Raw genomic sequence first — 15,689 nt, forward strand, 5'->3', positions numbered from 1 at the left:
TCGTTACAAGAAAAGACCCGTGGAACGAATTAAATTCATCTAGCAAGGCACCACTGTACCTCCAGATGGTGTCCTGGCACTCAGGCATCTTCACTTGGTCGCAAGTGGCCGATAGCCAGGTGCAAAATGCGCCTGGTGAATTTGAAACGTGGCTGGAGAGCACCAGGTGATTGAAGGCTGCTCAGCACTTACCTGAAATCCTCTGAACCTGTGGAGCAGATGTACTGGTCCAGGTAATTCCATTTGTATTCCTCTAACCTCTCATGGGAAAACTCAACCCAGCAAGAGACGAACTCAGAGTCAGAGTGGGAAGGGCACAGGCTGTAGGTGTAGTTTATCTGGGCTGATTCATACGGATACCTAAAGAGAACAGAGAAAACCTTGGCAACTCAAACCCACAAGCTTTTTTATTTTCATATTTTTAAAAGCCAAGTGGCTAGTCCACATTGGCCCTGGAGTTCCATCTGAAGATCAATACCCAGAAGATCACCTCTCCCCCTATATATAATGAACCAAACACTGTGCCTTGTAGGAGGGGGATTTGTTTCGTCATCCAAGGTGGAAAGGAGAAGTGTGGGAGTCTTGCAAAGTGTATGGCTGGCAATGCCGCTTGCCTATGGTTCCCAAACCTGGAAACCTCACGCAAGGGATTCTGACGGGTGGGTGGTACAACCCACCTCTCAATCAGATTTGACAGAAGGAAGGATGGATGGGTGGATTTTGGCCCACACAGCCAAAAAGGGTTCCTCACTCCTGATCTAAGGCTGCCAAAAAAGTTACTCACTTTGGCAAATACCGAGTGACGGTAATGATTTTGTCCTTCAATATCACTTTGTGGAAGGTGCGGCCCATGCTCAGCCAGTACTGGTCCTCCTCTTCAGCCCGGATTCGTGACACAAGGCCTGGTTCGCAGGAAGGGTAACATATATATATATATATATATATATATATATATATATATATATATATACCAAAGTGGTTTGCAGCAATAAAAACATGGAAGCATTTTAACTCTGTACAGTAGGCTGCTTTCTACACATGCATGCACCATCTCTCCCCTCCATCCGGCAAGCCAGAGACACCATCGGAGTTCAATGACACATCCCAGCCAGGCAAAAACACTCCAGCAGGGTGCAAAGCAAGGCTGATGATGGGTGTTGCACAGGCATAGCCTGGGAAGAGGGCTGGTCTCCCACCATTGCTCAACTGCATTTCCAAGTCAGCAAAGGGCTAATCTGAACTCGTTAACCCCCCTCCTTAAATTGGAGGAGGAGGAGAGGGTCTTGGGCAGCCCCTCACCTCTGCTGTACAAGGGGCTGCTGCTGAGTGGTGGCTGGACGGCTGCAGGCGGCTTCTGAGGCTTGCTTTGCACGATGAGCTGGTAGCCCTGCATGAGCCTCTGGCATATGAACTCCTCAAACACTTGCTGGGCCGTCATCTGCACACCTTCCTCGTCCCTCCTGAGAAGGGAAAAAGGCAGGCAGTGAGTTGTCCCCACCTCAGGCAGCCAATCAGGCACTAGCCCCTTCCCACAGCAGCCAACCAGACGGCTTTCTGCATGAAGGGGAAGGCTGGGAGATTCAGGAAGGTCTTCCTTTACGCAGCGCATAGCTGCAATTTGCCGCCACGGGAGGCAGGGGTGGCCGCCAGTTCGGGATGGCTTTAAAAGACGATTGGGAAAATTTGTTGGGGAAGAGGACTACTGACAGTTACTAGTCATGACAGCTACGCTCTGCCTCCACAGTTGAAAACCAGTTGCTTGAAGCTGCAGGAGGGGAAGAGGGCTCTTGCTGTTCAAGTCCTGCTTGTGGGGTTTCCCAGAAGAGGGCATCTGGTTGGCCACTGTGAGGGCAGGAGGCTGGACTAGATGGGCCACGGGCCTGATTTAGTAGGGCTCTTCTCATGTTCACCACCGGGGGCACTACCTGCAAGAAGCTGGCCTGGCCGTGACCCCCCTGCCCTTCCAATTCCTTGCCATCTCCTCCAGCCACTGGTGACCAGGCCCAGCCCGGCCTAGCCAGTTCAGCATCCCAAAGCAACCAATGGAACAGGGGCAGCTCTCCCCGATTTCAGCCGCAGGGTATGCGTACCTGTCCAGATCTGCTTCGGGCAGCAGGTCATAGCACCCTTCGGTGTAGTCGTTCTGCAGGCTCTGGCGGTCCGGGAAATAATCCGTGGTGAGGGGGAGGCAGGCGGGCGTGGTAAGAGACTTCCAGTCCACCCCGACTGTACAACAGAAGCCTGGCACTACGGGGGGAGCAGACAGCGTCAGAACTGCCTCGTTTCGTCACCGGGCGGAAGGCAATGGGGGGGTGGTGGTTGGGCATCAGTGCGAAGGAGGAAGGAGAGAGAGAGAAAGAGAAAAGAGAGAGGAGGAGAAAAAAGTGCCACAGAAGCAAAAAATGGGGAAAGGGAAGGAAGGAAGGAAGGAAGGAAGGAAGGAAGGAAGGAAGGAAGGAAGGAAGGAAGGAAGGAAGGAAGGAAGGAAGGGAAAGAAAGAAAGAAAGAAAGAAAGAAAGAAAGAAAGAAAGAAAGAAAGAAAGAAAGAAAGAAAGAAAGATTTTCATGGGGTAGGAGAATGAAAATTGTTCAGGATGGGAAAATGAGGTGGGAGGAGGGGTTGAGGAAGAGGGGAGGAAGGTAGGGAAAGAAAGACAGAGTTTGTTAAACAACACAGTGGCCATGCTGATTCACTCCCATCATGCAACTGGGAATAAAAATAAAGTTAATTAACAGTTCAATTCGCCTTTCGATTTGTAAACTCGAACCAATACAGCAGCTGCAGGAATTAAAAAACAACACAAGCTATTAAAAGCACCCCGAGGCGAATGAATGAAAAAGTGCAGGACGACACCCGTATTCCAAGCCCAGAACAGGAGAGGGTGAAGACCCTTCCCCTTCTGTGTCAAAATGCCAGAGAAAGAGAGGAGGGCTAAGAGAGAGCAGCAGAGCTGCCTGCACCCAGCAGAAGTTGCACACCCATCAGAGCAGCAGCAGGAAAAGGAAGCAGGGAAAAATTTTTTAAAAGGAAAGAATGAGCAGCACAGGAGGTAAGAAGGGATCTGGGGCAATAGGGAAATGGGGAATCTTGCTGGGGTGACCCTTGCCTGTAACGGAAGTTTCAAAGAGGAGCGGTGGGTGGAACTGGCAGGGAGGCCAGCGGTAGGTGGCACCCAGGCCAAAGGCAGGCAGAGCCACCCAGTAAGAAGGCAGGTAGACATGGGAGGATATGGCTGGTGGCGCAGTGCCCATTTGCCCTAAAAGGGCAGCAGCCTCCAAGGAAGCAGAGCTCACACAGGATCAAAGCAGCCAGTTGCTCCACACTCTGGGCAAAAAGCCCCTCTGCATCCCCAGCCAGGGGAGGAGATTCACTGCACCTTTTGAGCCAGCTGACAGGTGCAGAAGGAAGAGATGAAGGTGGGGACTCATTTCCCCATAGTGCTCTCTCCCACACTCCGGATGTGTAAGTTTGGCTCAACAGCACGAAAGACAGAAGCCAATCTAAGGGTAGAATGGCATCTGCACCAGGGAGAGGGTTCCTGGGTTCGTGGGGCTCATCTCCTGCCAACCAGGGTTGTCAGAGCAGCTACTTGGGCTGGTTCCCACATCCATGAGGGAAAAGCACTTCACACATGCTCAGAGAAACACTTCCCTCAAGTCCTTCCTATGTTCCAAGGCTAAGCCTTCAAGGGCAAATTCCTGCATCGGAGTGAGCCTGGCAGCTCGATTCCAAGACGCTCTGGGCTTGGCAGATATTACTGATCACAAAAGATGGGCACAATAAATCTAGCCATAAGGCAAATTTAACATGGAGACCAACCTTTAAATGGCAGGCAGATCAAGCCCTAGGACCAAAGCTTTTCGGAATTGTACTCAGGGTTCCAGAGCATGAGCAATCTAGCTTCCCTCTTTCCATCCCAGGGCACAGACTGTGCTCTGGTCTCCACCCAGAACGGCTGCAATTTGCAAGAGCCTCACAGCTCTCTGAGGGGGAAATGCAAAAAAACAATCGCAGGCTGCCTAAGCAAAATCCTTACATTTAAGAATTTTGCAATTGACTGTGGTTGAAGAATCACAGCCCTCCAATAAAACAGTCCCTGAAAGGGCAACCTGCCGAAGGCTGTGCAAGGGGGTACAGCAGTTTTTTCTCCATCCACTTCCAAGCCTCCTCAATAAAAAACTGCATTTGAAAAGGAGGCGTAAAACCGCCTCTTCATTATTCAAAAGACTGTCCAGCAACTTCTAAAAGATTCAATATCAAGGCACTTGTGTGTGTCAAGGAGAAAGCTTTCCTGTATGCGGGAACAGAAAACCCAGTTATGTATGTCACCCTGTTCTTAGAATTAAAACACGGTGAACCCAGTAACCCAGATGGGGATGCCAGGGGGAGAAGATAAGGTCCCAGGAGGGGGATGCTGCCCCCCCCAACACCTCTCACTTCATTAGTCTCTGTTTAACAATACATTTGCCTTGCTCGTGGTTCACAGATAATAAATGAGGAGACAGTCAAACAACCCTTTGCACCAGTTTCCTCACCCAGGCAGATTTATTTAAACTCTGTGGTTAGTATTGCTCGCTCTCAGACAAATATTCTGGGATGTTCCAGACAGGTCACTGAGCAACCAGAAGCTTTCCTCTGTGGGACTGTGTCTCCACAGCTTCTGTATGGGAAAATCCCAGATGGAAGGAAAGCCCTATCCCAAAACTTGCCACTTTGGAGAGAGGGAGCAAAAGGAACTGGAGGCAATCGGGAGCCCTTGGGACCCTGGAAGTGCGTCTCTTGCTTTTGCCCTCATCTACACAGACAGCGTTTCCGTGCGCTGCTCTGGTTCGCCAGAAGCAGCTTTGTCATGCTGGCCACATGACCTGGAAGCTGTACGCCGGCTCCCTCGGCCAATAACGCGAGATGAGCGCCATAACCTCAGAGTCGGTCACGACTGGACCTAATGGTCAGGGATCCCTTTACCTTTGCCCAGACCAACCTCCCCCCCCCAACCCTGTCATCACTGCTCTTACTCGGATCTGGAGAGTTAGAGACGGCGCTCTCCAGGGAGTCCTTGTTCTGGCTTCGGGCATTCATTCCTGAAAGGGGAAAGATGTTAGCTTGCATTTCTTAGTACAGAGAGTATTGATCTTATGTGTAGAGATCTTGCCTATTCTAATAAATTCAAGAGGGTTCTGGAAGCTTCTGGAAACTTCTCTGTGTGAAAGAAACAAGCAGAAGGTTCATGATGTTTGGGTTATTCCTTCAGAGAAGCTGAGCACAGCTAGTTTAAACTGGTTCTGTTATCTCTTTCTGTCAAGGTCATGCTGACTATAATAAGGAGGCCAGAAGGAGCCTGGGTTTCACTTTCTATCCCACTTTCCTTCTGGTGTGGGGTTCTTTATACAGTATAGCACACTTAGCGTTAAGGTTATTGTAAGTTTAAGTTAAGTCTGCTGCAACTGGATTTCTTATGGAAAGTCTTTCCTGAATGTCTTGGATTTGTGACCGTTATGCTCATTTGCCGTCAGTAACAGTAAAGCTCTGCTGGATGAAATATTAATTGCCTCTAGTCTATTTTCTTGGGAATCCTGCAACGACGTGTTTCAGTTTTTACTCTGCTAACTATACGTTGGAATCTACTCTGGATCAATACTGAGTAGAAATTCACTGACAAGAGAGACCTTCACCATGACAGGAAGTGCAGAGAGGGCTTTCGTGAGCCACAGAACATTTCTAGTCCAGCCTCGTGTTCTCATAGTGGCCAAACAGATCCCGCAAAGGGGAAGAAGCCAGCAAACAGGGTTCGAGCACAAGAGCATTCTCCCCTCCTGAGGCTTCCAGCACCTGGGATTCAGAAGCATTGCTGCCTTCGACTGTGGAGGCAGAACACAGCCGTCATGGCTACAGTGGTACCTCGGTTTATGAACACAATTGGTTCTGGAAGTCTGTTCATAAACTGAAGCGTTCATAAACTGAAGTGAACTTTCCCATTCAAAGTAATGGAAAGTGGATTAATCCGTTCCAGACGGGTCCGCGGAGTACTCAACCTGAAGCGTACTTAACCCGAAGCATGGGTGTAATTGGTTCCGGAAGTCTGTTCATAAACTGAAGCGTTCATAAACTGAAGTGAACTTTCCCATTGAAAGTAATGGAAAGTGAATTAATCCGTTCCAGATGGGTCTGCGGCGTTCGTAGACCGAAAATTCGTAAACCGAGGTGTTCATAAACCGAGGTTCCACTGTAGTAGCCATTGATAGCCCTCTCCTTCATGGATTTGTCTAATGCTCTTTTAAAGCAATTTAAGTTGGTGGCCATCACTGCCTCCTGTGGGAGTGAGTTCCACAGTTTAACCATGTGGGCACTAACTGCAGGGACATAATGCTCAGAGCCCCTGCAATTTGCTCTTTCATGAAGAATGCCCAGCCAGGTGTATGTTATGGGTCAGTTTTGGAACAGGCCCGCATCATCACCGAAGCCCGCCTGCCACCCTCCTCGTGCCAATTGTTATCACCTGTGGCATGGCTGCCAGTGAGCTGGTTAGAGTAATCGTCCATGCCACTGAAGCTCATGAAGGAAGTGCCGTCATCTGGATGGTGAGAAACTCCATGCCTGGAGAGAAGGAAAGCAAAGCATTTAAAGACAATTAACAGTAAAAAAAATAAAAAAGTAAAACATGTCAACATCTATGTGTCTGGAGAGACTTGCCTAAACAAAAACAAAAATAAAAAAGGTTTTAAGCAGGTGATTGAAAAAGGTACAGTGAAGGCTCCTCCTACCTGATATCAATAGGCAGGGAGTTCCAAAGTGCTGCCATGCTGAGAGATCGAGTTCTTGCAAATGCAGAATGAGCTTGCAGCCCAAACATTTGTAGGCAAAGGCCAAGAGAAGAGTAATTTGAGGTGGCAACCAGAGAAGAATGGCAAACCAAGTTGATGGACTATGCCGAAATGGCAAAATTAACCGGGAAGCTCAGAAATCAAGAAGACAATAACTTTAACAAGGAATGGGGAAAAGTTTATAATTTATTTATAAGGCCACTGTAAACAGGTTAAAACATTAGCAGGATTTTAACCACACTTGTAAAGTAATGGAAAGTTATGAAAAATTTAGAAGGATTAAAAATCTGGGTAAGTATTGATATGCAGTTGTAAAAAAATATATCGTTAGGACCCATGGAAGGGATGGGGGGAAGACAGGAGATTCAGAGCGATTTCGATATTATACTTTTAAAAATCAAATGAAAAAATTATTACCCCCCCCCCAAAAAAAGAGTAATTTGAGGTGGAATCAGACTTGCTATGGTATGGACCTAACGCCTGAAAGTTCCATCAACGAGACCCACTTTTGGTTGTAAGTCTAGGGGAAAGCGCCCCTATGCGTCCCCTTTGGGCAGCCTCACCTCCCAGTTGCCTCGTGATAGGCCAGCTCCAGCAGTTCCGCAGAGGAGTGGGTCCAGTCCCTCTGCCCACTGCCCTGCATCTCGGCCATGTTTTGACGCGTCTGGTGGTGGATCTGGATGGCTTCTCCAGAAGGACCTGCCCAAGCACATGATTCAGTTATCACTTGATTTGCCAACCAGCTCTTTCCACAATCCACACCGACTCTCCACGCCACAAGACTGCATTCAAAGCAGCGATTTCCCACCAAATCGAACACAGAGGTGGCTGAGTTTGCATTGCATTCGCTGAGCTGTTCCTGCCACAGTCTAAGATGTGCAGTTCATCAAAGGGGATGCAATCTTTCACATGAATAGCCTGAATCAAACATGAGAAGCACCTTGCTGGACCAGGCCAAGAGTTGATCTAACCCAGGGTTTCCCAAACTTCAGTCTCCAGCTGTTTTGGGACTACAATTCCTATCATTCCTGACCACTAGCTAAGGATGGTGGGAGTTGTAGTTCAAAAACAGCTGAAGACCCAAGTTTGGGAAACCCTGATCTAGCCCAGCATCCCCCAGCCTGGTAACTTCCAGGTGTTCTGAGCTGAAACTTCCATCAGCCCCAGCTTACATGGCTATGCCGGCTGGAGCCAGAGGAAGCTGCAGTCCCAAATAATCAATCTGCCACAAAAAGTGGCTACCGTAGTAGCCATGAGCAGCCTCGCTTTCTGCCTTCTTACCCACAGGGAACGTGTGCATCCAGCGCCTCCGGTTCGATGTGAGTTTCATGGGCATCCTGGAGGGGGCAAAGGGGTTGATGAGGGCCCTCTGCGGCGCATACCCCCCAGCAGAACGGATGTGCAGCATGGACTCGGCACTCCCGACGTGAAATCTCCCTGGGGCACTGGAGTCTCGCTGCTGGGACTCCATCATATTCTCCAGGGCGTCTGAAATGACGACAACAAAAAACTTCGCATCAATAGGGAGAAATCCGACAGGCACATAAGGAGCCTACCGAGCAGCCCTTTAAGACACATGCCCCACACAGCAGATTTTTTTGGGGGTGGGTGGGACTGTAATGGGAAACGGACAGACTGAACCCACTGGGCACGAACAGGGTGATTTTGCACAGCCCCCACTCACCCCAACAAGGCTTAACCTGGAAAGCTTCAGAGGAGATTGTGCCCCATTGAGGGGCAGGAATGCTGGGTGGTGTTTTTGACTCAGGCATGTAAACATCTTTGCTCTGCCAGCCCAGGCAAAAGCGGGGGGAGAGGAGGAACCATCTTGGAGGCAACATACCCAAGTTCATTTATGTTTTAGTATGGTGGCACCTGCACTTTGGAACTCCCTGCCTATTGAGCCTACCCAGATGTCTAGAATGGCTGATGTGCTTTCAGTTTGTTGCTGGTTTTTAACTTTCTGAACATTTAAACCGCTTTGAGGTTTGTTTGTTTTTAACAAATCAAGGGTTTTTTTTAAAAAAAAATTTTTTTTATGAAATAAGAAAAATCATTAAGTCCAGCGGGTGCTGTTTAAGTACTTTAAGTACTTTAGCTTCTTTGTTTTCTATTAATATTAAACATGAATGATTGCTGTATTTATTTTTCCTTGTAATCTTTAAGCTTACACAGCAGCATAACTCTTCAAACAGGTAAAAAATGGTAAATGCAATGGCTACAAAACTAAACTGAATTTAAAATCGCAGAAAGGTCCACTGCAAAGGGAACTTAATTCCTGTTCACTTTACCTGGAAAACATAGGAACTACTCACAGGGGCAATTCGGATACTTTTGAACCAATTCAGTGAATTATTTAATCAGAATTATTTTAGTGAAAGCACCAATCTTAACACAGGCTGTCCACAAATGACTTATTCAATCAAAGATCTCTGATTTCAGGCCAGTTATTAGACAATGATGTGTATGTATACATAAATGTGCACCCTATTTGCTTGCAAAATATTAAATCAGCTTGCAAAAGATTAAAGTAAATGCACAATTATAATAACCCACAATTAGACTAAAAGCAGGGGCAAGAAACAAGACCTTTTAGCTTCTTCTCTCTATTTTTTTTGCCTTCAAAACGCCACGGTGAGGCTTTCGGTACCTGAAGCTGAGAAAGAACCACCTGCTCAAGGTCCCCTGAATCCTAGAGTCCCTCTGGACAAGTCCAGCTCCCTACCTAACCCCTGAGAACGCTGGACCTCACAGGGATGTTTTAAAAGACCCTTTTAAAAAAAGGTATGATAAGACAGTAAATCCACCTGGGAAAACAGCTGCTAATTAGTTTGAGGCTGTAAGGGGGGACTCCCCCAAGGGGCTCCCCAACTAAGCCAACCTCCTTAAATGATTTGATAAGTGGGTCAGAGAAGTAGGCTACCCACTCCACATGCTGTTATTCGGAGGAGGAGGACAAGGGCACTTAAGACGGAGCAGGCGAGATAGGAGGGGTGCCATGAGCCAAGGGGATGAAGGCTGGCTCAGGAAGTGAGGAGGCCTCGCTGGGGACAATTTAGAACAATCTACAAACAGGTTTCAGGGGGGGGATAAAAGGAAAAGTGGAATGGGGGGTATTTTTTAAAAAAAGGATAGTTGTCATAATCGCCAATAAAGAAATATAGGATGCAACTATGACATTTACTGATTTGATAATAAAGCATTCTAAGAGGGAAAGGATGTGTTGTCTATCATTGTAAAGGGTTCCATGATCTGAACCAAAACAATATATAAAAGGATATCATATAGAGGAGGGTGAAAGGTTGTTTTCTGCTGCTCCAGAGAAGCGGACACGGAGCAATGGATTCAAACTACAAGAAAGAAGATTCCAACTAAACATTAGGAAGAACTTCCTGACAGTAAGAGCTGTTCGACAGTGGAATTTGCTGCCAAGAAGTGTGGTAGAGTCTCCTTCTTTGGAGGTCTTTAAGCAGAGGATTGACAGCCATATGTCAAGAATGCTTTGATGGTGTTTCCTGCTTGGCAGGGGGTTGGACTGGATGGCCCTTGTGGTCTCTTCCAACTCTATGATTCTATGAATTACAGACAACAACCGGTTTAGGCATGTCTGAATGATGCACGATTGTGCACATGCGCACAGCAGCGAACCCAGAAGTAGCACGGAAACCTCATAAGGACACAAAAAGGGGCAGAGCAGGCTTACGCTCGCTCTGCCGGCACGCGCACGGGGTCCGGAACATAACCCCCGTGCAAAATGAGGGTTGCCTGTACAATTTTTTTTATTTCAAATGCCGCCCTCACCCTAAAAAATAAGTTCTTTTTTTCTGAAGCCTGTATGTTTTGGGAGGTGACACGCAGGCAACGTCTAACGAAATAATCCACAGTAAGAAACGAAACGACGATACGTTCAAAAGGAGCGAATTGCTCCCACTTCACATCGGGCCTCATCCTGACCTCGGGTGCTGGTGTAGCCCAAGGAGCTGCTGACTTCGTACTGGAGGTGGAGGTGCTGGCGGGGGATCATCAGGATGTTGGAGATCTTGCCCAGGGAGCTGTCGTCCGAGGCCTGGCTCCTCACCTCTTCCGGGGGCAGAGGCCGACTCTGCAGGGAAGGGCTGGAGGAGACGTCGTAGGAGCTGGAGCTCTTCCGGGGGCGGCTCTCTCGTTCCCGGATGGACCTGCTGGCAAAAAGCACCAGGGGGAAAGGGAGGGCAAAGGCCCAGCTCCAGTCATGTCACACAGACCTTTTGTCACTTAATTCAGGGGTGGGGAACCTCAGGCCTGGGGCCCAAATGCGGCCCTCACAGGATCTCTAAGCTGGCCTTTGGAACGCTTCCCTGATTTGCAGCCTAAGCATTTTTGCCTGGCTGAGATGTGCTCCCGAAAACTTTGATGGTGTTAAAGTGTTCTGAAATAAGCCCACATCGACAAATGTTAAATAAATTGGAGTCCTTGGAGAGTTGAGAAAATCAAATGAAAAGGTTCCAAGAGCTCTGGCCAGGTAGTAGATTAATTTTTAGAAAGTTTTAAGTTGAGAATAGTAAGACAAATTCCAGTAGCAATCCAGTTTTTAGAAATCCAGGACAAGGCCCTGTTTCGGGTTTATTCTTCATCAGCTCTAGTTTCATAGTTTCAAGGTCAAAGCGTACCCATTCATGTTTTTCATGTTTTCATGAATGGTACGCTTTGACCTTGAAACTATGAAACTAGAGCTGATGAAGAATACATCGACAAATGTAGCATTTGCTTCTTTGCACATGGCCCTCAGCAAGCTGCCGGGAAGGGAATGTGGCCCTCCGAGTAAAAAAGGTTCCCCACCCCTGAATTAACCAATCACAGTAAGCTGATTGTGAAGGGTTTTTTTAAAACAAAGAAAAGAAAAAAGAAATGGGGAAAAATTCCTTGGGAAGATACAGCAGGAAACCATTTTCCAGGTGTGCTTTGATGGAACTCATGGTTTAAACAGCAGATGCAGGCTGGAAGCCCAGCAGAAATGTGAAGCTGACGGGGAAGGGGGTGTGTGGATCTATGCCCCCTCCTTTGCAAAGGCTGCTCCAGATTCGTTTGGCAATGGCCCACAAGCACACCATCCAATTTGGCTCGTTGCCTCGCAAGCTTCTTTACCTGAAGGTGGTACAACGCTGAGCTCTGGACGGCCCCGGCAGACGGAAGACCTGGGCGTCGTAACCATCATAATCCACTTGGATGGGGAGAGCGTTCTCTGTCTCTTTCGGGGCTCCCAAAGCTGGAAGGCAGTAACAGCACATTATTTATTGGGGCAGCTTTTACTGACCAGGTTTCCGTTCTTGGGCAAAGCGGCATAATATCAGCATAAGAATTTCCCCTGCTAGGACAGACGAAAGGTCCGTGTGGTCCAATTGCCTGTTCTCCTAGTAGCCAACCAGATACCTCTTTGGAAGCAGGACCTGAAAGCAACAGCAGCTATCTCCCCACCTGGGATTCCCAGCAATGGGTGCTGAGAGGCACTGACTGCCTCTAACAGCCAGCATGGAGTAGTGGTTAAGGTGTCAGACTGGGACCTGGGAGACCAGGGTTCAAATCCCCAGTCAGCCACAAAGCTCACTGGGTGACCTTGGGCTGGTTCACTGCCTCTCAGCTGAACCTGTCTTGCAGGGTTGTTGTGAAGATAAAATGGGAAGGAGGACAAGCATGTCTGCCACCTTGGAGGATATAAATCCAATCTGTCAACGATCATTGGAGGTAGGGCCCTTTCACAATAACAACCTGGAATGACTACTCACAGGCATCCCTGCTACTTTTCAGTTTTTCACTCTGCGGCTGGAATCCAAGCGGAACGAAAAATGGCAAAGGAAAGAAAGAATTGGAAACTTAAGTTAATTTGGCCATGGAACGGTCACTGCATTACAAGTGATAAGATTCAGACCAGGAATATTCTGACAATTCATCCAGTCACCCAATGAGCCCCCCAAATCTCACACTGAAGTGCTTGGTGAACTCTTACCGTTTTAAAAGCCTACAGTACAAATGCATCTGGGCGGGGGCCATGTTCCATATGAACCACCCCCATGCGACTATCCTTACTTTTCAAGCAAGGTTGAGAAAAAGACTCCTAGAGCCCAGTAAGCTTGGAGGAGAGCTTAAAAGTAATTTATGTGCTGGGAAAACCTGGTGCAAATGCAGCTTTTAAGGTCTCCCACCTTGCATGCAATTATTTCACGCAACTTCAACCAGCCAGCTTTCAATTGTGCAAGGTTGAAATTGCCTGTGTGGTGATTGCATTTTTTACAGAGAAGCATCTGCTACATTTCATGCATCGGCCAAAGTAAATGAATAAAGATCACCCCTGATGGCTGAGGTGTAACACCCCCCCCCCCAATACCAATGCGGAACTCGTAAAGCTGCCCACTATGACAACATGACTCAGCTAAAGGGTGTGGGGAGAGGAAGTGAGTCAGGGAAAATGCTCTTCTATCAGGAGCTGCCAAAGTAATACCCACAGGTATCAGTGAAGCCACCAGTACTTCCTATGGTGCCCACAAAAGGTCTCAGCAAATATCCCCTCAAAAATCAATGAGGCATGACATATGGTTTGCTCTTCCTGCTTGTCCTAGCTCATCCTTTTTTTACACAGTTGTTTAGTGACTAGTGCAACTTCCTAATGTGTCCACTGCCCCCCCCCCCAAAAAAAGGTTGGCAGCCCCGTCTTAACAGAGCCCACTTACTTTCCTGGCAGCCAGTTTGATCCGTGGAGTGAAGCTGTTACACTGGAGCTGGCTTTTGGAGGTGTAGAAACTAGCAAAGGAAAGTAGAAAGACAATGGCTCAGTTTGCATGTAACACTAAACCATGGTTTAAGCGACTACACACACAAACTGGATCAAGCCCAAGTGAGACTCAGGTTTGCACATTCACTCCATCTCCTTTCTGACTCGGTGGTAGCATTTCATCTCCAGCCTGATCTTAATAAGCCAAAGACTGCGGTTTACAACAAATTGGCCACTTTCAAAACAGGCCAACTTCAGACCATGGTTTCTGGATCTGGCTTGTTAAAACTAGCCGCAGTTTGTTGTAACCCACAATCTCTGATTCACATGTAATGACAAGCTGAGATTAGGGGGAAACAAAACTAACCAGCTTCCATGTTTTAAAGAGAAAAGCAATACAGGAAACACCTATACAGGCATTCAAAGCAACACTAGAGCAGATTCCGTGGAGGCTGAGGACAAGACTGCCCAGGGCTGAGGTTTGAGAGGGGAGGGAGAGCAGAGAGGATTCCCAAGTACCAAAAGCGGAGAGGGAAGACAGGCTCATGTGAGCATTGCCCAAGGTGGAGCCTTGGCTGCAACAGTTCCAACTTCAAACACGCACCTGTGGTTTATCCAGTGTGGTATATTGTAGTCATCTCCCATGCGAGAGTCCCCAGGACTGCAGCGATTGTGCAGCTAAGAGAAGAAGAGTTTGGAAAAGGCATCATGTTAACTGGATGCTTTTTGCAGCTAGTTTGTACTGCATTCTGGGAATCCATGGGAATGGACAGTTGCAAGAAAGGAATCTGACACAGGATACAGAGGGTGGCAGCCAAAAAAGCCATTAATTCAGCAGAACTCTCTCTCCCTCTCCTCTCCACAGCATACCCCTTGCACACCCACCCATATATGCCATGAGGGTTCTCTTACCCCCCTGAGCAGATCTGGGAGGGTACAGGAGGGAGGAGAAGTTACGTTATGGGAGCAGAAATCATTCTGCTTTGGCAGTGATGTCGTTGGATTAAACCCAGAAGCTGGTGGTCAAGATTATAAGCCCTCTCGTTTAAAACAGCTTTCCCCAACCTGGTGCCCCCCCAGATGCTTTGCACTACCACCAGTCCTGGGAATCATACAGCCAAGCTAGCTGGGGCCGATGAGAATTATAGCCCCAAACATCTGAATGGCGCCATGTTGAGGGAGTCCGATTTAGGAGGGAAAAGTTCCTAACCCTCAATAGTTTGGAGAAAGATAGAGGCCTAACACGCATCCTGGAAACAAGCCTGGCTTTTGGTAATTAGGCAGTGCAGGTGTTCAGCAGTTTGTTCCTTTCCCATACCTTTTCCTTCTTGCCCCCCACCTCCAATCTCTTTTATTTCTCTATGTACTCAGCCCTTACTAGAGGATGTGCTTTTATTGAAGAGCCGGTAGTGTGGAAACAGAATTATGGCTTTTTATTTAATTGGTTGAATTTTTTTCTGGCACAAGAATCAGCTGGAGGAGGGAAACAGCTAGCTGACAGGTGCGGCAGAGGTGGAGGAGGAGGAAAGAAAATAGGCATACAACCCCACGGACCTTACCTTGAAGAGGGGCACGGCGTGGAGGGGCTGCTCTCCCATGCACACCAAGTCCACCCCAATCCCTACAGAAGCAAGCAAAGCAGGGTGAGGAAGATGAGTTTGTTAATAGCCACGTGGTGTCCTGGTGCTGGACAAGGAAGGTCCCCATGCCACTCATAGACCAGCAATGAAAAGTTTTCCCACTTGGGTCACCCATCACTTAAGACACTTCTTAAACAAAAGGATTTCATGTTTTCCAAAGGGCCCAACTCTCAAAGCAATGTCTAAAAAAAGAGGTCATCTCTTCATTTTGGAGATGTTCTAAAGTGAGAATGAACACAGATAGGAAGCTGCCTTATGCAGCAGAGTCAGGCTGCTTGCCCATCCAGCTCAGCGTCCCCAGGAATGGCAAACCAGATGTTGCTTTCATCACCATCCCTTATCACTGGCCATGCTGGCTGCAGGGCCTGATGGGAACTGGAGCCCAACAACATCTGGAGAAGGGCCCCCACATCTGGTCGACATCTGCAGGGAGCCACTCTCCAGGGATACAGGCAAGGAGTCTTTCTTCTTCCCAGGTCCTC

At 48.0% G+C, this 15,689-nt stretch overlaps 1 protein-coding gene across 12 annotated transcripts in view; it reads right to left on the bottom strand.

Moving 5' to 3' along the window:
• DEPDC5 (DEP domain containing 5, GATOR1 subcomplex subunit) overlaps nt 1-15,689 on the bottom strand; it is a 48,883-nt gene that overhangs the window by 20,260 nt on the left and 12,934 nt on the right. For 4 of the 12 annotated variants that reach the window (XM_035097587.3, XM_035097585.3, XM_088659780.1 and 1 more), the window contains exons 16-29: nt 15,127-15,188; nt 14,172-14,245; nt 13,527-13,596; nt 12,585-12,621; nt 11,947-12,067; nt 10,777-11,000; nt 8,104-8,310; nt 7,386-7,521; nt 6,498-6,595; nt 5,017-5,082; nt 2,091-2,247; nt 1,300-1,460; nt 785-902; nt 193-360 (exon numbers count right to left, since the gene is read on the bottom strand). In XM_035097587.3, the coding sequence (XP_034953478.3) occupies nt 193-360; nt 785-902; nt 1,300-1,460; nt 2,091-2,247; nt 5,017-5,082; nt 6,498-6,595; nt 7,386-7,521; nt 8,104-8,310; nt 10,777-11,000; nt 11,947-12,067; nt 12,585-12,621; nt 13,527-13,596; nt 14,172-14,245; nt 15,127-15,188 (1,699 nt within the window). Of the gene's footprint in view, nt 1-192; nt 361-784; nt 903-1,299; nt 1,461-2,090; nt 2,275-5,016; nt 5,083-6,497; nt 6,596-7,385; nt 7,522-8,103; nt 8,311-10,776; nt 11,004-11,946; nt 12,068-12,584; nt 12,622-13,526; nt 13,597-14,171; nt 14,246-15,126; nt 15,189-15,689 lie in introns of all 12 variants that reach the window. The other 8 variants (XM_035097586.3, XM_035097580.3, XM_088659779.1 and 5 more) reach the window with 3 other exon arrangements.

The sequence above is a fragment of the Zootoca vivipara genome, chromosome 16 (assembly GCF_965207765.1).
Source record: "Zootoca vivipara chromosome 16, rZooViv2.hap1.1, whole genome shotgun sequence".
NCBI lineage: Eukaryota > Metazoa > Chordata > Lepidosauria > Squamata > Lacertidae > Zootoca > Zootoca vivipara.